Here is a 20584-nt window from a genome sequence, read left to right on the forward strand (position 1 = left end):
ACCCCCGGGGACAACCTCCCCTCCCGGGGAAAACCTCCCCTCCCGGGGAAAACCCCTCCCCCTCCTCCTCCCCCCATTGGGAATTGCCCCCTTGGGAGGTACTCCCCATTCCCATTCCTTATTCCCTGCAGAGGTTTTTCGAGGGCTACCAGATGCTAACCATTTTGCCCACGACGGTGCCGGTAGACGGGCGACCGTCGGGTGAGGCTTACGTAGAATTCAAGACGGCGGCGGAGGCAAGCCGGGCGTTGCGGACGCGACAGAAGGCCCGGATGGAACGACGGTACATTGAACTCTTCGCCTCCTCCAAAGAAGAAATGGACATGGCCGCAAACGGCTGGGATTCACGAGAGATCAGAGCACGCATTGCGCGACCGGCTCCCACCTTGTGACTACCATCACGCGACCACCACCATGTGACCTTTCACGCATTAACACAAACGGAGCTACTCTCACAGAGCCGGGGCCCACGGAACTGTTCCGAAGAGCTGCTGTTGCGGGGCTGCTACTACCGAGGGGGTAACTCAGACGGAGGAAACTCTGGTAGGGCTATTCCATTGGGCGGCCTAACTTTAGTGGATCCAGTTGCCACGGAGTTGCTATCATGGAACAAACTTCAGGGAGCTAACCACTGCGGCGATGTGTGCAATTCCTCGACGGGTATCTATATTTGACGATACTTTCGGATAGGAGGAGGCATCGTCTTTTTATACCTAATGTTCTCACAACGACCCTCCCGCAACCCGAGGTCGTATCATGGCACTCAACCTCGCCCACCGCGGTCCATCGCTACACCCCTGATCTGTAACACCCCTGATCTGCTACACATTCGCCCGCTGAAAACCACAGGCGCGTCGTACGTCTGTCTGCTTATGCGTCCATCGCTGGTTCAGGTAGGGCGGCGACAGGTATGGGTAGTACCTCTTTCCAGTCTTTCCATTCACAAAGTCGAAGTCCTTCTTGTGAGGCATTATATGGTTGGCAATAATACACCTGAGTCCATTCCGGATTACGTGAGCCTTTGCTGGTAGTGGGATTGTCGTCAATTAGCACGTGTCCCTTGACAAGTGTCTTGTCGCAGCATGGAATCATGTGGGATTTAAATTGTGCTCCAAAAAGTCGTTCCAACCATTCGGCCTTCTCTTCACAAGATCGTCCCAGGTATTTAGAGTCTGGCTTCGTCAAGAAGTACACATCATAACCTAACTCCATCATCTCCAACACCGCGTCACGACAACCCTCAGCCATTGGCATGGACTTCCAAAACCCCTTTAGTTCTCGAAAATGGTCCGGCAAAGACTTCAGTAACTCACCAACCAAGTTATCTTCCATGCAATAATGCAACCGCTCCTCAGGCTCCACCATACGCAACTCGGGATAGAAGAAACCACACATGCGCCTAACGATCCATACATGTATAGTACCAAACAAAAACGTGTGTGTCAGACAAAAATATCGGGCGACGTTGTCCGTGTGTTACGTCAGTGTATGTATGTGCCGCTTGCCTGAATTGTCTGTCCCAGTCGTTCATGGTATTGTCGATGTCAATTAGGATGGTGTACTTCTCCTTTGGTTTGAGGAGGACAGTGGGTTGTTTGTGGTGAGCGCCCGATGCTGGTTTGCAGATGCAGTTGCGCGAAGGTCGATCACTGCCTGCTTTTAGGTGCGTCAGGATCAGCGGCAACGGAACAGCCTCGTACGCCTCGAACTTCCTTATCTCCTGTAGGTAGCCGCCATCTCCTCCATGTGTCTCGCCACGCTCTTTGGTCGTGCCCGTGGGAGTGATGTTGTCCATTAAATTATTTTGAACTCCTTTTGTCTGCCCTTTGATCTGTCCACCGACCGCCCTTTGGTCTGTCTACCCACCGCCCTTTGATCTGTCTACCCACCGCCCTTTGGTCTGTACTACCGACCGACATTTGGTCTGTACTACCGACCGCCCTTTGGTCTGTGATATACCACTCGGTCTTGCAATCGGTGCAGTCTGTTTTCAAAAATGCTTAGGTCTTGGTGTCGGCGACTTGTCGACCGGTATCTGTGCGTACGAATGTTCACTATCCTGGGTGGTTCAGCGGCAGCTCTGGTAGTAACTAGCAATCGCCGATGGCAATGGTGGAAGTGGATCGTGGGTTTATGTCCGGCCTTGGCTGCTTCTGTGTGGTTGGTAGTATGTCGATACGCTACGTTGAGCAAGCCGAAAATGCCCATGCTGCTGTCCAGTACTGTTCTGCTGTCTGTTGCGATTGCGATTACCTACAATGGACTGCACGGACTCTGGTTCTGCGGACAGATGATTAGGACCTCAGGGCACGACGACATTCTCGATAACATAGAAGAACATCTCACCGGCGGTGACCCGGACGGCGGTGACATAAACGGCGACTCATGGGCCCGACCCTTCAGGAAAGGTAGCCCAGGACTGGTCTCAGAAATAATAGCAATCCCAGGGTCAGTCAGAGTGGACTCACTGGGTGAGTCCCTTTCAAGGGAAGCTACACGGGCTGAAGAGGGTGAGCCAGGTAATTTGTCGTGGGAGAATCTCCGCGCCCTATTCCAAGACGATCGTGCTTTGATCGATAGCTGGGAATATCGTCGTGATATATCCGTGGTAATAGTGGTTCGTGATGAAGACGAGTATATAGTCAAGACGATCCAATACCTCCTGGACAACACACCCGCGGAGGTATTGAAGGAAGTCATCGTTGTCGATGATGCCAGCAAACTGCCCGTGGCCGTGTTGCTCCGCAACACACTGTTCAAAAATGGCTACTCGACCCGAATTGGTTCCAACGGTCAGAATTCCAACGGTCAGAATTCCAACGGTCAGGACTCCAACGGTCAGGACTCCAACGGTCAGGACTCCAACGGTCAGGACTCCAACGGTCAGGACTCCAACGGTCAGGACTCCAACGGTCAGGACGCCGACGGTCCAGAGCGCAACGGTCCAGAACCCAATAGTCCCAGGGGTACGAGTACTCAGCGTCATTTTTCAGGCGAGCAGTTGCGGAAGATGATTAAGGTGTTACGTTTTGGAATTGGCGAGGGGTTGATTCGGTCTAAGATTGTGGGGGCAGATTTGGCGTTGGGTTCGAACATTCTATTTTTGGATGGGCACTGTCGAGTTGATCCGGGTTGGGAATTAGGATTACTACAGGTGGTCGAGAGGTATGGTTACAAGACAATAGCGGTGCCTCAAATATACGATATAGATCGATTTACATGGGAAGATAAGGATACGTATGGAGTGAAGATGATGTTTGATTGGACTTTCGAATTTGATTGGTATGAAGATTTCAGTTATGACGTACCCATTATGCCTGGCGGGATCATGCTTATGACAAAAAAATGGTGGCTTGAGAGTGGTAAGTATGACGCAGGCATGTTGGAATGGGGAGGTGAGAATATTGAACAGAGTTTGCGCACTTGGCTCTGTGGTGGCGGCATTAAACTTGCGCCGGGGTCTATACCGAATGTGGCCATGCCAGCGGTAGTTGATGCACCTGGCAGTAACGAGTCTGACTCGGAACCGGATGTCGTGGGTTCAATTCCCGGAGTACCCTCCTCGGAAAATATTCCGTTAAGCCGGATAGGACACATCTTTGACCGACCTAAGAAACCGAACCCAGGCAACTCTTTGGTAAGAAACGTTCAAAGGAATCAGAAGAGGGCCGCAATCGTTTGGCTTGATGATTATTACCAATACATGCTCAAGTATCACCCAATCGTTAATACTCTTGACGAAGGTAACGGGCTTGAGTATCGTCAGTTAATTCGCCAACGTCTAAATTGTAAACCATTCCAAACGTTCGTAAATAAGTTCAGATCTGCCTTCGAACGCCTTGGACTACTTGAACATGACTATCATTACCTTCAAAATAAATCCAATAGACTCTGCCTTACCGCTGTTAACAATAATGGACACGGATTCACACTCGCTCAATTACCATGCCAACGTAGCGATAAATATCAAATGTGGGCCAACATACTTGGAAATAGATTCCTACACAATCTCGGCACTAAGCTGTGTCTCACTACCATCCAACCTGATGGAATTGGAGCGGGATTTACCGTTTATGAACAATCACCTCATGAAACCCTACTTCAAGAATGCAAGTGGAATAGAATGCTATCAAGTAAATATATTTCGTACACACACACGTTCGAACCCGGCATATTCGAACGAATACCCGGCATATTTGAACACTCTCGCGTATGATAAAACACTCTCGCGTATGATAAAACACCCTCGATCATAGTCGAGCACATGCGTATTGCTGTAGACCAAAACCCGGGGCAAATTTGGGCATATGTGAACGGCACGATAGTCTCATTCAAGGATGCTGATACCTCATCTCTGGATGGTAATGATAAGCTTGTAAGAACACTACACCCAGGAACCAGGGACACCCCGGGGACTACATCTAACTAGATCGCACGGATACAGTTGTCATTTCAGTCAACGAACATTGTCCATTCCGATCGACTTTGTTTTGACGGATCGTTAATGGGAAGATGTACTGAAGAAACGGAAGACATCTGGAGGTTAATTTGGTGACACTTCTCCCACTGTCATTTTTCTCATTGTCGCCTCTTTAGAGGCTGAGTAAGGCTTCTATTGGTCTAACAGCGCCGATGGTTATCATGCCCTCTCCCTGATTAGATATATCCAAATGACGTGGGTGGTATGACCAAGGGTGGTATGACCAAGGGCGGCTTATTTGGAGTATAGTGATTGCACGTCGAATTCTTCATATATCTTATTAACGAGAGGAGTTAGTTTGGTATCCTTGGAAACGTGTGTGTTCTTTTCACGATCACTGACGGCATCACAGACGAGTGCTACATCGCGTTTGAATACGTCATCACGTGCCTGTTCATCACGTGCATTTTTTCCTGAGTTAATAAAGTCATGGAATAGGTGCCATTTGATTGCAACGTTTTTGGTTGCGCCTTCAAGATGTCGGACGCAGGCAGACACGACATCACCGAAGACGGAAGCGGCAAGATCACGTGAGGAATATGCGGCGTTGGTTATATAGCTGCTAGGTCGTTTCACTTTGATGTATGTGTTATCAGTGGTCGTGTCTCCTCCGATCATACCAAGGTCATTTTCGAATTCTGTGAGAGGAATCGTGCGGAGAGCGTCTTGGTAAGCGAAGTCGTCTTGAGAGGCTCTGAATATGTCATCAACGTGTAATTTTTGTGAGTCTTGGTGCGTTGGGACTTTCCGTGCTTCAACATCAAGAATGCGGAAGTTAGGCAACAGAAATTTGGTCATAACTTTTACGCGGGGTGAGGGGTCCTGGAAGACGAGTGTAGCTCGACGTAAATCAGGTTTGATGTTCGGCACACGTTTTTTTATCTGCTCCAGGAAAGTATCCGTTGCCTTGGTGGCCCCGACTTCGACATCTTTGCCCGTCACGGAGCCATAATCGAAGACGAGAACCTGCGGTAGACGCAGGAACGGCTGGCCGAACATATGCGGTTTGGTGTAGCTCGCCTGCGTCCATGGTGATATGCACTTTGCGTTTTTAGTTACGGCGGGCGCAATCTTGTTAAGTACAAGTCCCTTCGCTCCTGCGCCACCCGTCTGAGTACGGCCAGCAGCCGGACGTTCAAACCACTGCTTATAGTCCACGGTGGTGGGATCTTCGGCCTTTGGACAAACAAAGCCACGACGTGCGCTATCGGCCAACACATTAGCCGCATATCCCGGATCAGTGACCTTTTCTTCCGCCATGCGCTGCTTTATCACATTATAGTAACTATTCAGGTCACCTTTCCATAGTGTGTTCGTGTGCGTGTACCCAGTGTACAAATTGGTCATAATATTTCGTAACCATGCGGCTCCAGCCAATGCGGCAATGCTGTAGTTAACTGGATCCTTCACTTTGTCCCCTACCGCACCACCTCTGGCAGCACCTCGAGATGCCGCAGCCGCAGCCGTACCTTTACTATCCACCAACACTACCCAAACACTAGGCCAGCCGTTCATCATGCTGTCGCCCATGGTATACAGCAAATCTGCACTCGGTGCCGTATCACTCACGAAAATCGGGAAGGTCATATGCTGGTGATTGAACACGCGACCTCCAATAGCACTAACGCCCACAATCGTGGCTTTCGCGTCCACCATTGGAACGTCCATGGCGGCCGTGGCGGCCGTGGCGGCCGTGGCGGCCTTGTCGTTTGTGAATAAGCCGCCCTGTGTAAGTGCGGCATCACCGTACACCGGAATGTAGTGACCCGAACGGAGTCCGCGTGCACCGGGTTGATACAATACACTTGAGAAGTGTATGAGTTTCAGTGCCGGTTCTTTATAGAGTACTCGATTGTTCTCTTGGATGGAGCGTGCTAACATGCCCGCCGGGTAGTCTTGGCGAGAAGGGTGGATTACCAATTTGACGGCGAAGAGACGGCTAATACTGCCTCGGCCCTCCTGCAAATTCATGGTCAGCCACTCGCCATTTTTGTCCGTCCGACCACCACGACTTAAAATTTCGCTCACGACTTGATGCCAGGTCTTGGCAAACGGGTAAACCGTGGTCGGTACCAAACAGGTCACAGCTACGGTCTTACGATAGAACTCATCTGGATTACTCAGATTGAAAACAGACACATCAGTATCACGCTCAAACATTAAGCGATATTCGGCATAATTAACTGACGATTCAAAAGATAATCCGCGCCACTCATATCCAGATATCCCACCTCTCAATGCGATGGAGGCCAGGTTATAAAAAACCGTTGGACTCTTATCCACACTCTTCTGTGATCGATTCTCCAATAAATCCACGCGGTCATAACAATATACTTTGCTGCTTTCTAATAATCCCCTAATTGCACTGGTACCAAAATCCACCAGATAGTGGTCATTCTTCTCATGAAACTTTCTCGCCAAATCCAATATTGGTCGCCAAGCATCCGATGATTCCGCCGCATACGCTGAACTCTTTGCACCAGCACGCAATACTTCCAATACTAACTTGGGATATTCGCTGAACGAACCTAGATCCAAACGTAACTCCTTCGGTGTCACTGCCTCATGTACTTTCTCATCCCAACTGGATGTACTCGAACTTGCTGCTGCATTAACATGGGTCGTTGACCATACCGCAAAAACTATCAAATTGAATGCACTTCGTGTCCAGACCCTCGAGATACAACTTAAGCTGTTGCCTGCCGTAGTGGTCACGCTAATCAGACCAAGAATGCCTGCTAGCCAAAACTTCATGTACCGCACCTCGCAAGCCGTCTGCACCCAAAAGCTGGAGTGGCACGCACGATGCAGAGTGAAATAGTGCGTAGCATGGTCCTGCGGCCGCTAGTTAAGGTGTACTCGTAATTCATTTACACATGTAGTTCATCTAGCTACGGCGCACACACGTGTTTACAGCGCACACACGTGTTTACAGCGCACACACGTGTTTACAGGGCAAACACAGCCTGATGACGCGTGCGTGATCGCGTGAGAAAGTGGCAGAACCATTACAAAAAGTGGCACTGTCGTGGGACTTGCGCATTGTCCCAGTTGAATTGAGTGTAGACTAGTTGTCTACTGGAGTTGGTGGTGTTCCTGTTCGCGTCTTATCCCGCGCGTTTGCGGTGAAGTTGCACCTTGGAGTTTGCATGCTAGTATGTCGTCTTACGACCCAGACAGAAAGACACCGATGACGGCAGGCAAGACGCCGATGACAGAGGGGTCACGAGTGGACGTAACAGAGGCGGTGCTAGGAGTGGATGGCGAGAGTGCAGATGTTCAGACGATTGGTGAAGACGCATCGGCAGGGGGTTTATTTGCGGGATGTTGTCCCGGTGGTAGATTGTCTGAAGCTCAGGAGCACGTGATGCGTTTGACTTATCCGGATGCGCCCTATACGAATTACACTCCGATTCCGGGTGTTATTCCACCTGTGGCACCGCCTGAATATCGGACATCTGGTTGGTGCAATGCGGATAATGGTTCATGTGTGATTCAAGCGACTCAGCCGGTGATTCCGGTGCCTGTGAAACAGAACATTGTTATGAAGGATACGTTGGTTGAGGTTGATCAGACGGTGGTGAAGGATAAGGTACAGCCGAACATCTGGACGCAGGAAGTGTTTCACGAAGTACCTCGTCTAGAGTTTGAGGTACGGGAAAGACGGGTAGCTATCCCCAAACTCGAGATTGTGGGCGTGGAACAAGAGGTCGAGGTACCCGTCGGTATCAACTTCAAATTACAACACACCTGGGAAGAGCGTGAAGTTCCTCGTCTTTTCCCCCGCTACTGCGGTCCACAAGACGTCATACAAGTCTCCATTCCTCAAATTCAAGTTGTCGATCGAAAAACCGAACACGAGATTCCTTGGTACGTTGGCGAGAAAGTTGTGGAAAAAGAGGTAGTTGAAGATGAAGGTGTGGAGATCGTCAGCTATCAATACGTCAAAAAGGAAGAGGTAGTGCCAGTGTATAAATACAGACCCGTCTTCGACGTAGAAGTCGCCATACCACCACCGGTTGTCGTACCCATACCTGTCGCACCTCAGGAAGTCAATTCCGGCCAACAAAAAGTTTCATGGGAAGAGTACCAAAGACAAAGACGCGAAAAGAAGAAGAATGCACTATGCAAAGAAGCCTGCAAACCACTCACTTGTACCGACACTATTATTTGCGGACGCAGAGTGGACTGCTGCCCTGTCGGATGCTGCCGTGTCGGATGCTGCGGTATCTGTAATGACTGCTGCGCCAACACTACTCAGCAACATCTCACCGCCAACCCTACTCTACAACCTGGCAAACAAGCCGGAACACCACCCAGAGCTGAAGAAGACGACGATAATGATAGTCTCTAATTATGACGACCTGCCGTGGCGAAAAACGTGCATGGGGCGTCGTGCCGTGGCGCATGGGGCGTCACCCAGCGAATCATCCCAGCGCGAAACATTCCGCCTTATTACAGCAAGATTTCGGCTCACGCACAAGTTTTTACAACATGTTACTACTTATAGCATTCCATTTGTCTCTTTTCCACCCCAGGTACACAGTAAACGACGATCAGTACATCAGAATCATGCACGGCCCGATAAAGACGTGGACTTCCGTCGGTTCGTAGAGAATCAGAACGGGATTAGAGGGTCCGAGATGGGCAGGGGGCAGCCACGGCGATAATGGAGCAGTTGGTGCAATATTGTCCCAGACAATGGGAAATCGTACGGCGTACTTCCTTTCTGCTGGAGACTATCAGAGCTTGGTAGACTCGACGGATGTTAGTTCGGATCTGGGGGTTGGATCGCCGTTAGAATTACAGGGATCTAGATACGCTTGGTACTGTTTCAAGGTCTTATCGAGTGGCCTCATGTTATTCACTATTCTGTTCTACCTTTCGCTATGCTACTCTTCGATTCTGTTAAAGTTTCTTCTCTACCTACAATGGTCATTGGACAGAAGGGGTCAGCTGACTAGTGTGGTGTTAGCCTAGTGGAGGAGGACAAAACTGTTCAATAACGCTGAATGGCGCATCAGGGTGTTAGTGCCTAGGGTGTTAGTGCCTAGGGTGTTAGTGCCTAGGGGGTTGATGCCACCTGCTGCGCATGTTGGTTGCACTCTAAGCCGGAAGCATGCATCTGTATGACGTGGTAATTGGCGAACTGCGATCGAGCTCGGTACCAAGCCAGCGGCAAATGCCGACCAGGCCTCCATCCGGCTGGGAGCAGCCTGTCGACACGGAGGCAAGCCCGGTAGCACCGAAAAGGACTCCGGAAAGAGCCAGTCGGAACAGAACGGCGGGCCGACGAGACGTGGCCTTCAGCGACCGCAGTAGTCGAGCGTCCAGTAGCAGTCTACGTGGCCGCCAAAGCTCATGGCGCCCCAACGCCTCTGTTCAAAGCAGTGACGCGAGGAGTCAAAGCAGCGATGACTCCAACAAGCGGAACTCCCGAAAACGCAAAGCCAAAAGGCCGAATTCGGGCCGCCGAAACGTTAAAGAAAACGAGGAATACGCACTTGGCGCCACGTACCAAAACCGTGCTACGTTCCAAGGCCTCCGAGGCGGCGACCATTTCGTTCGCGCACACGTGTGCGGCGATGCAGGTGACTTAACTTCCGGCAGCGGCTTTAGCCACTTGGAGGTCCTGGGCGCCCTCCCGGATGCCTTCTTTGCCACCGAACCGTCTCAAACCGCCGCCCGACCGCCGTTCAAAGCCGCCGGACCGTTCGAAACGCCCAGATTCCCGGCCTCCGGATTCCCAGCGGCCGGATTCCCGGCGTCCGGGGTCTCGGCTGCCGCGTCGTGCGGGTCTTACGCATTCCCGCCTATCCCGCCGGTGGTGGGGTATACGCAGTTCATCCCGTTGGCCGACTCCAGTTGCGGTGGCTCAGTGGAAGGTTGGTGGGACGAGAAGTCGAGCAGCCAGGCCGAGGAGTCCAACCAGCATCGTTCTGTACATTTTGCCTCCCAAAGGCCGTTTGGTTCCAGACATTGTCACGCAGTCGGCAGCAGGGAAAGGCTGCATGCCCGGGGTCGGTCACTCGGGACACGTGCTGCGCATCGCAGCGAACATGCACCACACTATTCTGGTAGTAGCCACCACCACACAGCCGGCAGCCGCCGTCGAGCCCGGGTCCGCTCGCACCTTCTGGGACCACTTGACCGTCTGACCGACGATTGCCCGCAGCCTTTCGCCCCGTGTCGCCGATGCGAAGGCAACAAGTGCCAACGCAGCAGGTGTCCTGTGGCGCACGGTCCACGTTCGAACGACGGCCCGTGTTCGACCCACGCCCCGTGCTCAACCCAGCGGTGCCGCCGCCAGTCCTTCTGCGCGCGTCGCTGCAACATGGCGGGTGGCCAGGGAGTCGGGAGCGAAGAAGTCGGTAGCGAAGAAGTCGGGAGCGACCAAGTCGGGAGCGACCAATTCGGAAGTAAGTCTGCGGGCATCGGCGGTTGCCAGGGACATCGATCTCGAGCCTGCGATGCCGCGGAGGTGGGCACGGAGGCTTGTATATGCGGGTTATGGCAACCCGAGGTATTTGTGTCCCGACAACAGGGTCAGCGAGTGGTGTTGATGGAACCGACAGGGCCGTGTAGTGGTTGTGGTGAGGACCGACGTGCGTGTGTGTGTGACGTGTTGCGCAACTTCGACAAGTGGCAACCGGTCATCACGACCTGTCCTGACGGCTGGTTGCGTGGACGCGGTCCAACGGAAATGGAGGCGGAGGCCTTTCTCATGGACCATGCCGCACAAGCCTTGGCTGGCATAAGTCCGCGGGATCTCAATCCACCGTCCGCTGGCAAACCAGGACCCGTCTTCGATGACCGCGACTACGACCTTTGCCATCCCACCTACTCACACAATTTCGCCAATAAGGAGGCCGAGATCTACGGCATCCCCGTACCGCGAATACCCATTCCCCGTATCTTGCTCGAAGAACCCCAGGACGGCGGCCAACCCGGTCCAGGCCATCAACCAGGTCCAGGTCAGCAATCAGGTCCAGGCCGTCAACGTTCGCTGAGTCCGCGAAACCTGCCAGCGAACCGAGATCCGGATCGGGAGACGGGCCGGGATGCCGAATCGGAGAAGCCGAATATGTTGCGAGCCGAGAGTCTTCGGGGAGGAAACGGCCTTGCCGGAACCGGAGGCAATGCCGGAGTCGGACCCGTCCAGAACGGTCTCCCCGAAGTTTGTGGGGATGCCCCTGAAAGAGGTAGTACTCCTCGAGGAGGTAATACTCCTCGAGGAGGTAATACTCCTCGAGGGGGTAATACTCCTCGAGGGGGTAATACTCCTCGAGGGGGTAATACTCCTCGAGGAGGTAACACCCCCCGGTCGTTGTCACCTCGTGGTAGCTCCCATGGGAGCACTCCAGCACCTCCAGAATACAAACAGATCACAGCCGCTCTCAAGGTTATGCAGAACATACCTACCGACTTTAATGAGGCTATGCCCGCCGCAGCTGCACTTGAACAGGAGGACTTCAGTCGCAGACGCTACAGCGACTATCGGCACAGCTTTGAACTGCCCACCATTAGTGCGCTACTTAAGACTAAAAACGTTACTGACTTCCTGCCCCAGTGACCAACTACATGCTGGACATGGATGCTGGGAGAGAGAGTGGGGATTTTGCGTCGTTGCAACTCGAACAATACAGCATACTGTGGGTCATGAGTATGGGTGATAGAGAGCATGATTGATAGAGAGCATGAGTATGGGTGATAGAGAGCATGAGTATGGGTGATAGAGCATGAGTGATAGAGTATGGGTGTGGTCAGGGTTAGGGGTTGATCGTATATGTAGTAGAGATGCACTTCAGTCATATAAAAAGGTCAATGGCGGTTCTTATGTTTGTGTTTGTGTTGTGAGGCTTCGTTGTGTAGTTCCCTTGGGAGGGGTATCCTGTGTGCGAGTTGTGTGAACTTAGGGTCGCCACACCAGAGTCGTTTGATGCCTTCTATGCAAAGTTTGTCGATGTCGACAGATGCAAGAGAGACGGCGAATATTTCAGAGCCTGGTCCAATGCGTAGTTCCTGTAGTGTGACGTGTTGGGTTGTGTTGCCTTGTTGTGTTGGTAGCATGTACATTTTGCTTTTCATCTCATTTAAGTTTTGAGACCATTGCATACGTTCGGCTACAGGTTGATTTTCACCTGGTATATATTCTTCGGTCATAGCTGGTGCCAGGTGAGTAAAGAGTCTTAACTGACTGAGTGGTATTTGCATCTGACAGCTGACTACCTCCATGAAAAGAGCGAATGGTGCCTGGTCTGATATGTCTACAGCCACGGTTTGGATGACGATACCGAACTCACTGTATGCCACTTGTACGTCGCCAGAAGAAGAGTGTCGTGTGGCCAAGGCCGTTTCCATCTCCAATGGGGATACCGTGGTCGCCGAAGGCCCGTTTCCACTATTCAAATCTGGCGGTATCCATAGGCGGTGCACATACACTGGCCCATGATTGAAAAAATGAGGTACTGCCACACGCTCTGGCTTGTCGTCTTGAAACTGAACATCCAACAAATCACGACGTGCTACCACCGCACTTCTCAATGCCTCACACAATACAGGATGCAATACATTCTCAGGTGCACTAGATACAAACGCTTCTATCGCTGCCGCATCCCTTAAGTAATTTTGCCATAAATGCTTCCTTAATCCCAATAACTCACGACTGTCCAATTTGAGAATCTCACCTGTCTTCAAAATAATCCACTCAACATCAGAATTCATTGCACCTGGTGCATGTCGCTACAAATATCGACTCTCCCGATCCAACTTTCTGCTTTCGTTGAGGAACTACTGCTTCACAACTATCTGTCCATGACAACCCGGAGAGATGCCGAGATATGATGTCCACAACTACAACAGTGACTGAGTGACTGAGTGGGTAAGGTAGTGACTGAGTGAGTGGGTAAGGTAGTGACTTAGTGGGTAACGTAGTGACTGAGTGACTGGGTAAGGTAGTGACTGAGCGGGATAAGTAGTGGGATATGTACCGTGGTTAGTGGTTAGAACTTTGCAGCCAAGGCGACTCAAAGCTCCAGTTATCGGCAGCTTGGCAGACTTCATCCGAAGCGCCTTTGATTTATTGTAACACTCATTTCTGTACTGGTTCCGGTCGATTAATCCTCCCACCACATAAACCCTTCTGATAAGCCGTTCGTCACCACTAGCAACCTGCACATCATTAGCAACCTGTCCACTTGTAGAATCCTCGCCCCCATGCGGTGCTTCCCGCAATTTTGTTACAGAACCAACCGAAGCGGCTGCGTCGTCTAGGGCCGAAACGCCTTGGACCGAAACGCCTTGGACCGAAACCGAGGTAGTTTGTTCCAAGGCAGCCGGTGGTGTAGCCGGTGGTGTAGCCGGTGGTGTAGCCGGTGGTGGTGTAGCCGGTGGTGTTGTTGCGTTGATTGTTGTTGATTCTTTAGGTTGTTCTGGAATGATTCGATCAGAGTCATCGAACGTGTGCGCGGCATCAGCGGATAGGTATATGAAATCGAATTGGTTCGAATCCTGGATGGGGTCGAAGGCGTCAATTGCATTGACATTGTTGAAGATCTGCTCTACTTTCCTACCAGTGGCATAAGCGCACCAATGATCCACTTGACATTTCTTTAGGGCAGGCAACATCTCGCTATCGATGCCACACACGTAAAGTAGGATACCCCGGGAACTGGCACTGTTGTACGCATACATCACTTGCTGTACTAGAGATTTCATATTCCTGGAATTGTGCAACCGCGAAAAGTCACAGTCGATCATTACAATGTCCCGCGTCCCAGATGACCGTAAGAACGCCGTCTGACGATCTGACAACTACAACGCAAACAGTGCACAAAAGTGTGCGAATCACTTGCACAACTTACTTTGTTTTCATAAAGCGTCCCAGTGATATTCGATGTGGGTTTAATGTCATTAGGCACTACTTTGAAAACTACCTGAAACACTTTTTTAGGAGCAGGCGATAAACTAACATCCAAAGGCCTCTTCTTTCGTAGACATTCTATGTCACTTCCTTCATCTTGTCTTAACATCGTGTCTTCAATTGAATTATCCTGAGTAGTCATGTTTGTGATTGAGTTGAATGACCGAATAATATAACACAAATAATTCCACAACGTAGCCAACAAAATGGCAGCCCATAGTAGGTCACCAAAATAAACTAAGGAGGAAACTTGTTCCAATCAAACTTGGCCGCGAGCGTGTTAAGACGAACGCGGGGAGCGGGTCACTTTCAGCTCGCAACCAGCAATTTACAAAAGCAGTAAGAATCCTTTTAGGTCATGTTTATCATCTCGAAATATATTACGAAGTAAGTTGGTTGAGAAAAATGAGAACCTGCCCGTTTTGTAGATGTCCAAATCGTCCACCAAGCATTCTCTGGTCGAGACTTTATTCAGTATACCAATTTGCCCTTAATGAAGATATCCCGCGGATTATCACCCCTTGTCTCATTGGTCGCTGCCAGCACAACTACAGCTTTCTGGAGCCGCTGAATGGTTTCTGGAATAGGTTTGATTCCCTGGAGCGTAGACCGTTCGCCAAGACGTCAGCAAATTTGTTGGTCCATAAGTTTTCTGTCAGGAAAAGGTATCCCTTCGGCCAGGGGTTTGCGACAGGGTGTTATTGAGGTTAATTCGTTGCCTCGAAGTCTCGGTGATGAGGGTGGTCATTTGCGGGACATCCGGAATTGGCAAGTCGTCGCTAATAGGGGAGCTCGTTTGGAGGTTGTTAGCGCAGGCTCCAATGGTACCGATACTGTACCCGCGGGAGAGGTTTTGCAACGGAGGCGGATGTAAGAAGATGTTCATGCCGGCGTGGACTGACGATGAGTGGTGTCTCTATTGTGAGATGATTGGATGGAAACAACCTCTTCAGGGACCTCTTCAGGGACCTCTTCAGGGACCAGATACACGGAACGGTATTGAGTACCGCACCATCTAATTCAGATCACAGTTGGTAAGCGTCATAGCTTGGCACTGAGAAAATTTCAGGACATGTGCGATGTGATGAAAGCGATGGGAATAACCTAGACACGGTTCTGCTTCATGTTGCCTGAAACGTGACTGCACACGAGTGGAAAGGGATTTTGGTAGGCAAGGCCATACCAGACGAGGTCTAAGTGATGGGCTGACCGAGGTGAAGGAAGAGCTGGAGGGTGAAGGAAGAGCTGGAGGACAGAGGTGAAGGATGGTTTAACGGCAGTGCGATTGTGGACGTGGATACATTAAAGCGAATATCAGCGCCTGCTCAGTGTTGGCAATACCAGTTTCGAGGTCTAGAGGTTTACCATACCGAAGTTATTGCCAACAGTATGGTAAACTTCTAGACCTCGAAACTGGTATTTTTGATGCAGCTGATGTGGACTGATTGGCATGATATATCAACTGTCATACCTACTGCTCCTCCCTACCACCTACGCCCCAGCCTACAAAGTACCTTGAGGGTCTGTTCAGTAAGTTATCAGTGGGTGGTCAATGACTGGACAAGATTGGGTGTGTCATTCTGTGTTTTGAATAGATTTTGATGGGGCAAGGAACTGTGGCAAAGAAACCGAGCAATGAGGCGGGCGGATGGTTTGCGTGATGAATCAAATACTATCGGGTTAGAAATGGATACTTCCTGTCTCGTTCCCATAGCATTGATTTATATTAGACGTATTACTTGTTTTATCTTTAACTAGTTTTGTTTCTGCTGAGTTGTAGACTACCATAGAGTACTGGACTGGTGTGATCGTTTGAAGCGTCTTAGGTCGAAGCGTCTTAGGTCGAAGTATCCTGGGTCGATGATGAACAGTTTGTGGTTTGCTTTCGCGTCTTGTACGTTGGTTGGTAGTGAATCGGTGACGGCATCGATTGATTGCAGTTCTGGTTCTCCGGATGTTGTGGGGGGTGTGACTAGTGTGAGTGCGAGTGAGTGCAAATTGTTGTGTGAAGAGAATTGTGTGTCAGTCAGTACGAGTGATGAGTTGGAGGACTGTTTGACTAACTCGGCGTTGAAGGGTTGTTTATATCGAGTTGGAAATGCTCGGGAGCATAGCGTTCGATATTGTCTGAATGCAACGTCGGCGACAGTGATTGTAGCTAAGTTTGCGGGTGAAGATTTGTATGAGGTGGGTGATGGCTCGGATGTTCAGGATGTGACCGTGGCCCTTGAACTCACGGACGCGACCCTGTTCAAGTCATGTGCTAATAAGAACGCAAAGATCGGACTAAGCACTGAACCGTTTGAACAATCGGTCTGCAATTACGGGGGTAATCCTACCATCAGTTCCGCTTTCAGTGTCTCGAGCAACCTCATGCTCTTCTCCGTTAAGGAGGCCCTTAACGGACTCTGGGGCTCCAAGGATGACGTCGTAGTTATGATGGAACTCGAAGACGGGGCCTGCGGCACACCTGTTATCACTGATGCTAATGCATACTTCGCTATGTCCTACCAGTCAGGTTACATCGACACGTCCGTTTGCTCGGAAATACAAGACTGCTACTCATGCAAAGCCTCAGGATGCCACTGGTGCAGCTGGAACGGCGTAGTCAACACCGTCCTACCCGACTGGCTACCCGACTGGGACTGGGTTAACAGCGCCAAAAACGGCGTCAACGGCAAATGTGGACTCAATTCCGCTCTATGCAAAATCTCCGCTGGCTCGTACGACACGTGCGGCGCCCCCACTGCCCTCAGTACCAGTCTCCTACTCGGCACGGCCTTGGGCACGCTCTTCCTCACCACCATTTAGAGTGTGAATCACACACACACCGCTCCCAAAAAAGGGTCTTTGAAGAGATTTCAGTTTTTACCTAGTTGTCAACTGTGTACAGAGAGTACAGAATGGGCCATTAGATATACTGGGGGAATGGAAGAGGGAACTACGCCCAGTGGCTACTACGCTCGGACGCCTCTTGTTTTCAGCCAGCACAAGAAAGTTTCTGAACGGGATGGTTGCTTCGCTTTTGCGGCTAGTGGACGAGGAGGCCGAGAGAGATATTAGGTCCTGGTCGCAGTTCCGAGATCGGATCTCAATAACTGCCCACAGGTTGGGGAGACGCGCGTATGCAGTTTTCCGGGGGAATGTTTGTAGGGATGTTTTTCTTCAAGTTCGTTTTCGTTGCTGTTGGGCACGGAATTAACTAGTTAGTCGATGATGAAACAAGAAAGCACTGCATTCTTCGAGGTGCCCTTGCCGTACATGGCACACCGTGACCCCCGGCATCCGTCTTTTCGTCCGGTGCCCAATCCGCGACTGGACCCGTACTGGATGGGCGGCGAACCGCTAGGGAAGCTTCCCGAAATGACTGTTACGGAGGCCACGATCCCTTCCGCTGCAAGCGAGGACAAACCCCCAACCCACGACCAGGTGGGAACGACCGTCTCCAAAGTGCCCGTGCCCTTCGAGGCCGCGAACGAAATCTTTGGCTTCGCCGTACCGCTCCCGTACCTGCCTCACCGTGACCCGAGGCACCCGTCCTTCCGGCCCGTCCCCAGCCCACGACTGGACCCCTACTGGATGGCTGAACTAGCCACGCCTCCCACCCAGACCCCCGATGCTGCCGTCCCCAAGCCTCTTGCGGACCAGGTCGAGCCGGAACCTGTACCGGACCAGGTCGAGCCGGAACCTGTACCGGACCAGGTCGAGCCGGAACCTGTACCGGACCAGGTCGAGCCGGAACCTGTACCGGACCAGGTCGAGCCGGAACCTGTAGCGGACCAGGTCGAGCCGGAATCTGTAGCGGACCAGGTCGAGCCGGAACCTGTAGCGGACCAGGTCCCGCCCGAGTTTGTAGCCGACCAGGTCCCGCCCGAGTTTGTAGCGGACCAAGTGGTCGAATTGGATGCCTATTCGGAGACGGACGTGGCAGTGGTGCAGCAGTTGTCTTTGCCAGCAGAGTTGGTGTTAGACACGGACCCGTGTCCGCGTGCAGTGCAGACGGCCGACGGTGTGCGGAGTTTTATCACAGGTCGGGAACGTGGTGCGGAGGATGGTCGTTCGGAGCCGGTGGACCCTCCGCGAGTCGATCACCGACTTGATAACAAGAAGCTTAACAATGTCCTCTTCGACTCCGATGGACACATTGGGTTCACCACGATAGTTCATACCGCACCGCGAGCCGCTAAGTTCCTCCACATCGATGACCCACAGTCAGCGACTGACGCTCTTGCCGCCGCTTCCCTCTCCCAAAAGGCACGTGCCGTCCTGTCGGAACTGACCAGACCCGCCACCGGCAGCAGAGTAGCCGAACTCCGCCAGTCCGAGGTAAAGGCGGAACCGGAACCCGTCCAGCAGGTGGCGGGGGAACCAGCTCTGGTGGAGCCAGTTCAGGAGGCATCCCCGGTGGAGCCAGTTCAGGAGGCATCCTCGGTGGGACCTGGTGCGATTGAATCCCCGGTGGGTGTTGAATCAGTCACTCCGGTGGCTGGATCGGCGCCGGTGATCCAGATTTTGTTGCCGCTGGAAGTGCCGTATTTGGCGGCGGCGGAGAGTACGGCGCCAGCCACGCGTACGGCGAAGGCGTCAGGGTGCGGAGGTGGCGCGTGTGAGTTGTCTGCAGCCGATGCGTGTGACCCCGAGCGTGTATTGTCGTGCGTGAAAACGTGTGAGTGTGTGCGCCAATGGCGTGAGATGGCACAGCGGTGTCGTGTGGGTTTGTTGTACGCGTCGTGGGGTCTGTCGGCGGACGACGCGCACACGGATGTGGTGACTGGGTTCCAGCGTGTGGGTTCTGTACAGAAGCGGCATGCTCTGGCACTGGGCAGTCGCCCTCGGCAAAACGCGACGCTCGAACTAACCAGTTGGGGACTCGCCCACGTACGTGTCATTCTCACTATCGATGCACATCCCGTGCTTGTCGAGTGCGTCCAAGAAGACCAAGTCGTACGCTGCATCAAAGACTTCCTATGGATTCTCTTCAACAATGGAGCGCCTCTCAATCTCACCCTCATTGACCACCTCCCAACCAGCGCTAGCACCACTGCCGTTGCGGGTGGCACCACTGCCGTTGCGGGTGGCACCACTGCCGTTGCGGGTGGCACCACAGAGCAACAGACCGTTGAACAGGCCACACACATACCCGGCAAGTTCTACAGCGCCAACCTCACTGCCGTCCAACTCCTACAGGGTCTCGTGCAGGCCTGGGGTGGCACCTTCACACACCTGCACACGCCCACGACCACAGACGATGTCGGCAAGGAAAGACTAGCCGAACTCTCCTTCCGGCAACTACTTAAAAAAGCCACACACCACACCAAGTGCGCCTGAGCGATACTACACTGCCGAAATATATGGCAAGGGTGCCGAGCCATATTTCATGTCTGCATATACACGTGATTGATAGATAGATAGATAGATACATTTAACAGTTATGAATAGATAGTGCAACGACCACTTTGAACATGTTGGGCGATGGGTTTGCTGGGTGGTTATTGTGGCCGATTTGTTCGGGCCGTTTTGGATTTTCCTGGGTCTTTTTGTTCGAGGGAGGAAGAACTGGTGTTGTGGATGCACTAGGGCGTTCGCGTTGTTCACCGTTCGCATGCCACAGCAAACACGTTGTCTGTGTCCATTATCCTGGGTGATTGGACTTCTTGATCGTGCGTGCTACTGAGGCCGTATGCTGGAGGCTCTTGCTGTTAGGTGGGGGGCATGCTGGGGGTTCTTGCTGCTAGGTCTTGGGTACAGGTTCTGAGGGTGATCGCTCTGGCGGTTGATCACTCTTGCTGCCAGGAGGGCGATCGCTCAGGCGCCGATCGCTCTGGCGCACTGAGTGGGATTGAGTTCTTTTTTTTGCTAATAAATGCAATCCCTGAAAGCGTCCCCTTTGACGGGCGGTGGCGGAGGCGGTGGAATGCCGCAGGCCTCCTTCCACTACGTATCGCCGTCCTACCAGAATAAAACGGGAGCGCCAGGAGCCTTCGTTGATCCCCAACGCATGAGGCCCACAACCGGTAAGCCTTGACCACAACGCACAGACTACCCCTATTGACACTTTCTCGCCACCGTTTTCTGTAACCGGAGTTGTGCGTTTGCGCGCATTGCAGTTAGGCGTGTGTGCGGGGAAGAATTCAGGTGGTGGTGGCTCACGATGGCGGTGGTGGCTCACGATGGCGGTGGTC

General features: G+C 52.1%; 9 protein-coding genes across 9 annotated transcripts; 6 read left to right on the plus strand and 3 right to left on the minus strand.

The window, feature by feature from the left end:
• Positions 1 to 131: 131 nt before the first annotated feature.
• GNI_098850 (putative RNA recognition motif protein) lies at positions 132 to 392 on the plus strand (the record flags this gene model as incomplete). Its single annotated transcript, XM_011132773.1, has 1 exon — positions 132 to 392. A coding segment is annotated over one exon (261 nt), but the record flags the coding sequence as incomplete, so codon positions are not given.
• Positions 393 to 870: 478 nt separating this feature from the next.
• GNI_098860 (putative 5'(3')-deoxyribonucleotidase) lies at positions 871 to 1795 on the minus strand (the record flags this gene model as incomplete). Its single annotated transcript, XM_011132774.1, has 2 exons — positions 871 to 1356; positions 1481 to 1795. 2 exons carry the CDS (start codon positions 1793 to 1795, stop codon positions 871 to 873), a joined length of 801 nt encoding a protein of 266 aa, XP_011131076.1.
• Positions 1796 to 1996: 201 nt separating this feature from the next.
• On the plus strand, positions 1997 to 4216 carry GNI_098870 (putative polypeptide N-acetylgalactosaminyltransferase; the record flags this gene model as incomplete). Its single annotated transcript, XM_011132775.1, has 1 exon — positions 1997 to 4216. The coding sequence occupies one exon, from the start codon at positions 1997 to 1999 to the stop codon at positions 4214 to 4216; it is 2220 nt and encodes a 739-aa protein (XP_011131077.1).
• Positions 4217 to 4714: 498 nt separating this feature from the next.
• On the minus strand, positions 4715 to 7234 carry GNI_098880 (hypothetical protein; the record flags this gene model as incomplete). Its single annotated transcript, XM_011132776.1, has 1 exon — positions 4715 to 7234. The coding sequence occupies one exon, from the start codon at positions 7232 to 7234 to the stop codon at positions 4715 to 4717; it is 2520 nt and encodes an 839-aa protein (XP_011131078.1).
• Positions 7235 to 7670: 436 nt separating this feature from the next.
• Positions 7671 to 8834, plus strand: GNI_098890 (putative Pfs77; the record flags this gene model as incomplete). Its single annotated transcript, XM_011132777.1, has 1 exon — positions 7671 to 8834. One exon carries the CDS (start codon positions 7671 to 7673, stop codon positions 8832 to 8834), a length of 1164 nt encoding a protein of 387 aa, XP_011131079.1.
• A 2349-nt stretch (positions 8835 to 11183) lies between these two features.
• On the plus strand, positions 11184 to 12053 carry GNI_098900 (hypothetical protein; the record flags this gene model as incomplete). The annotated part of the gene is made up of 1 exon (XM_011132778.1): positions 11184 to 12053. One exon carries the CDS (start codon positions 11184 to 11186, stop codon positions 12051 to 12053), a length of 870 nt encoding a protein of 289 aa, XP_011131080.1.
• A 1217-nt stretch (positions 12054 to 13270) lies between these two features.
• GNI_098910 (hypothetical protein) lies at positions 13271 to 14544 on the minus strand (the record flags this gene model as incomplete). The annotated part of the gene is made up of 3 exons (XM_011132779.1): positions 13271 to 13333; positions 13490 to 14293; positions 14344 to 14544. 3 exons carry the CDS (start codon positions 14542 to 14544, stop codon positions 13271 to 13273), a joined length of 1068 nt encoding a protein of 355 aa, XP_011131081.1.
• A 1721-nt stretch (positions 14545 to 16265) lies between these two features.
• GNI_098920 (hypothetical protein) lies at positions 16266 to 17213 on the plus strand (the record flags this gene model as incomplete). The annotated part of the gene is made up of 1 exon (XM_011132780.1): positions 16266 to 17213. The coding sequence occupies one exon, from the start codon at positions 16266 to 16268 to the stop codon at positions 17211 to 17213; it is 948 nt and encodes a 315-aa protein (XP_011131082.1).
• A 552-nt stretch (positions 17214 to 17765) lies between these two features.
• GNI_098930 (hypothetical protein) lies at positions 17766 to 19730 on the plus strand (the record flags this gene model as incomplete). Its single annotated transcript, XM_011132781.1, has 1 exon — positions 17766 to 19730. One exon carries the CDS (start codon positions 17766 to 17768, stop codon positions 19728 to 19730), a length of 1965 nt encoding a protein of 654 aa, XP_011131083.1.
• Positions 19731 to 20584: the final 854 nt, after the last annotated feature.

This window comes from Gregarina niphandrodes, assembly GCF_000223845.1.
Source record: "Gregarina niphandrodes unplaced genomic scaffold scaffold00020, whole genome shotgun sequence".
Taxonomy (NCBI): domain Eukaryota; phylum Apicomplexa; class Conoidasida; order Eugregarinorida; family Gregarinidae; genus Gregarina; species Gregarina niphandrodes.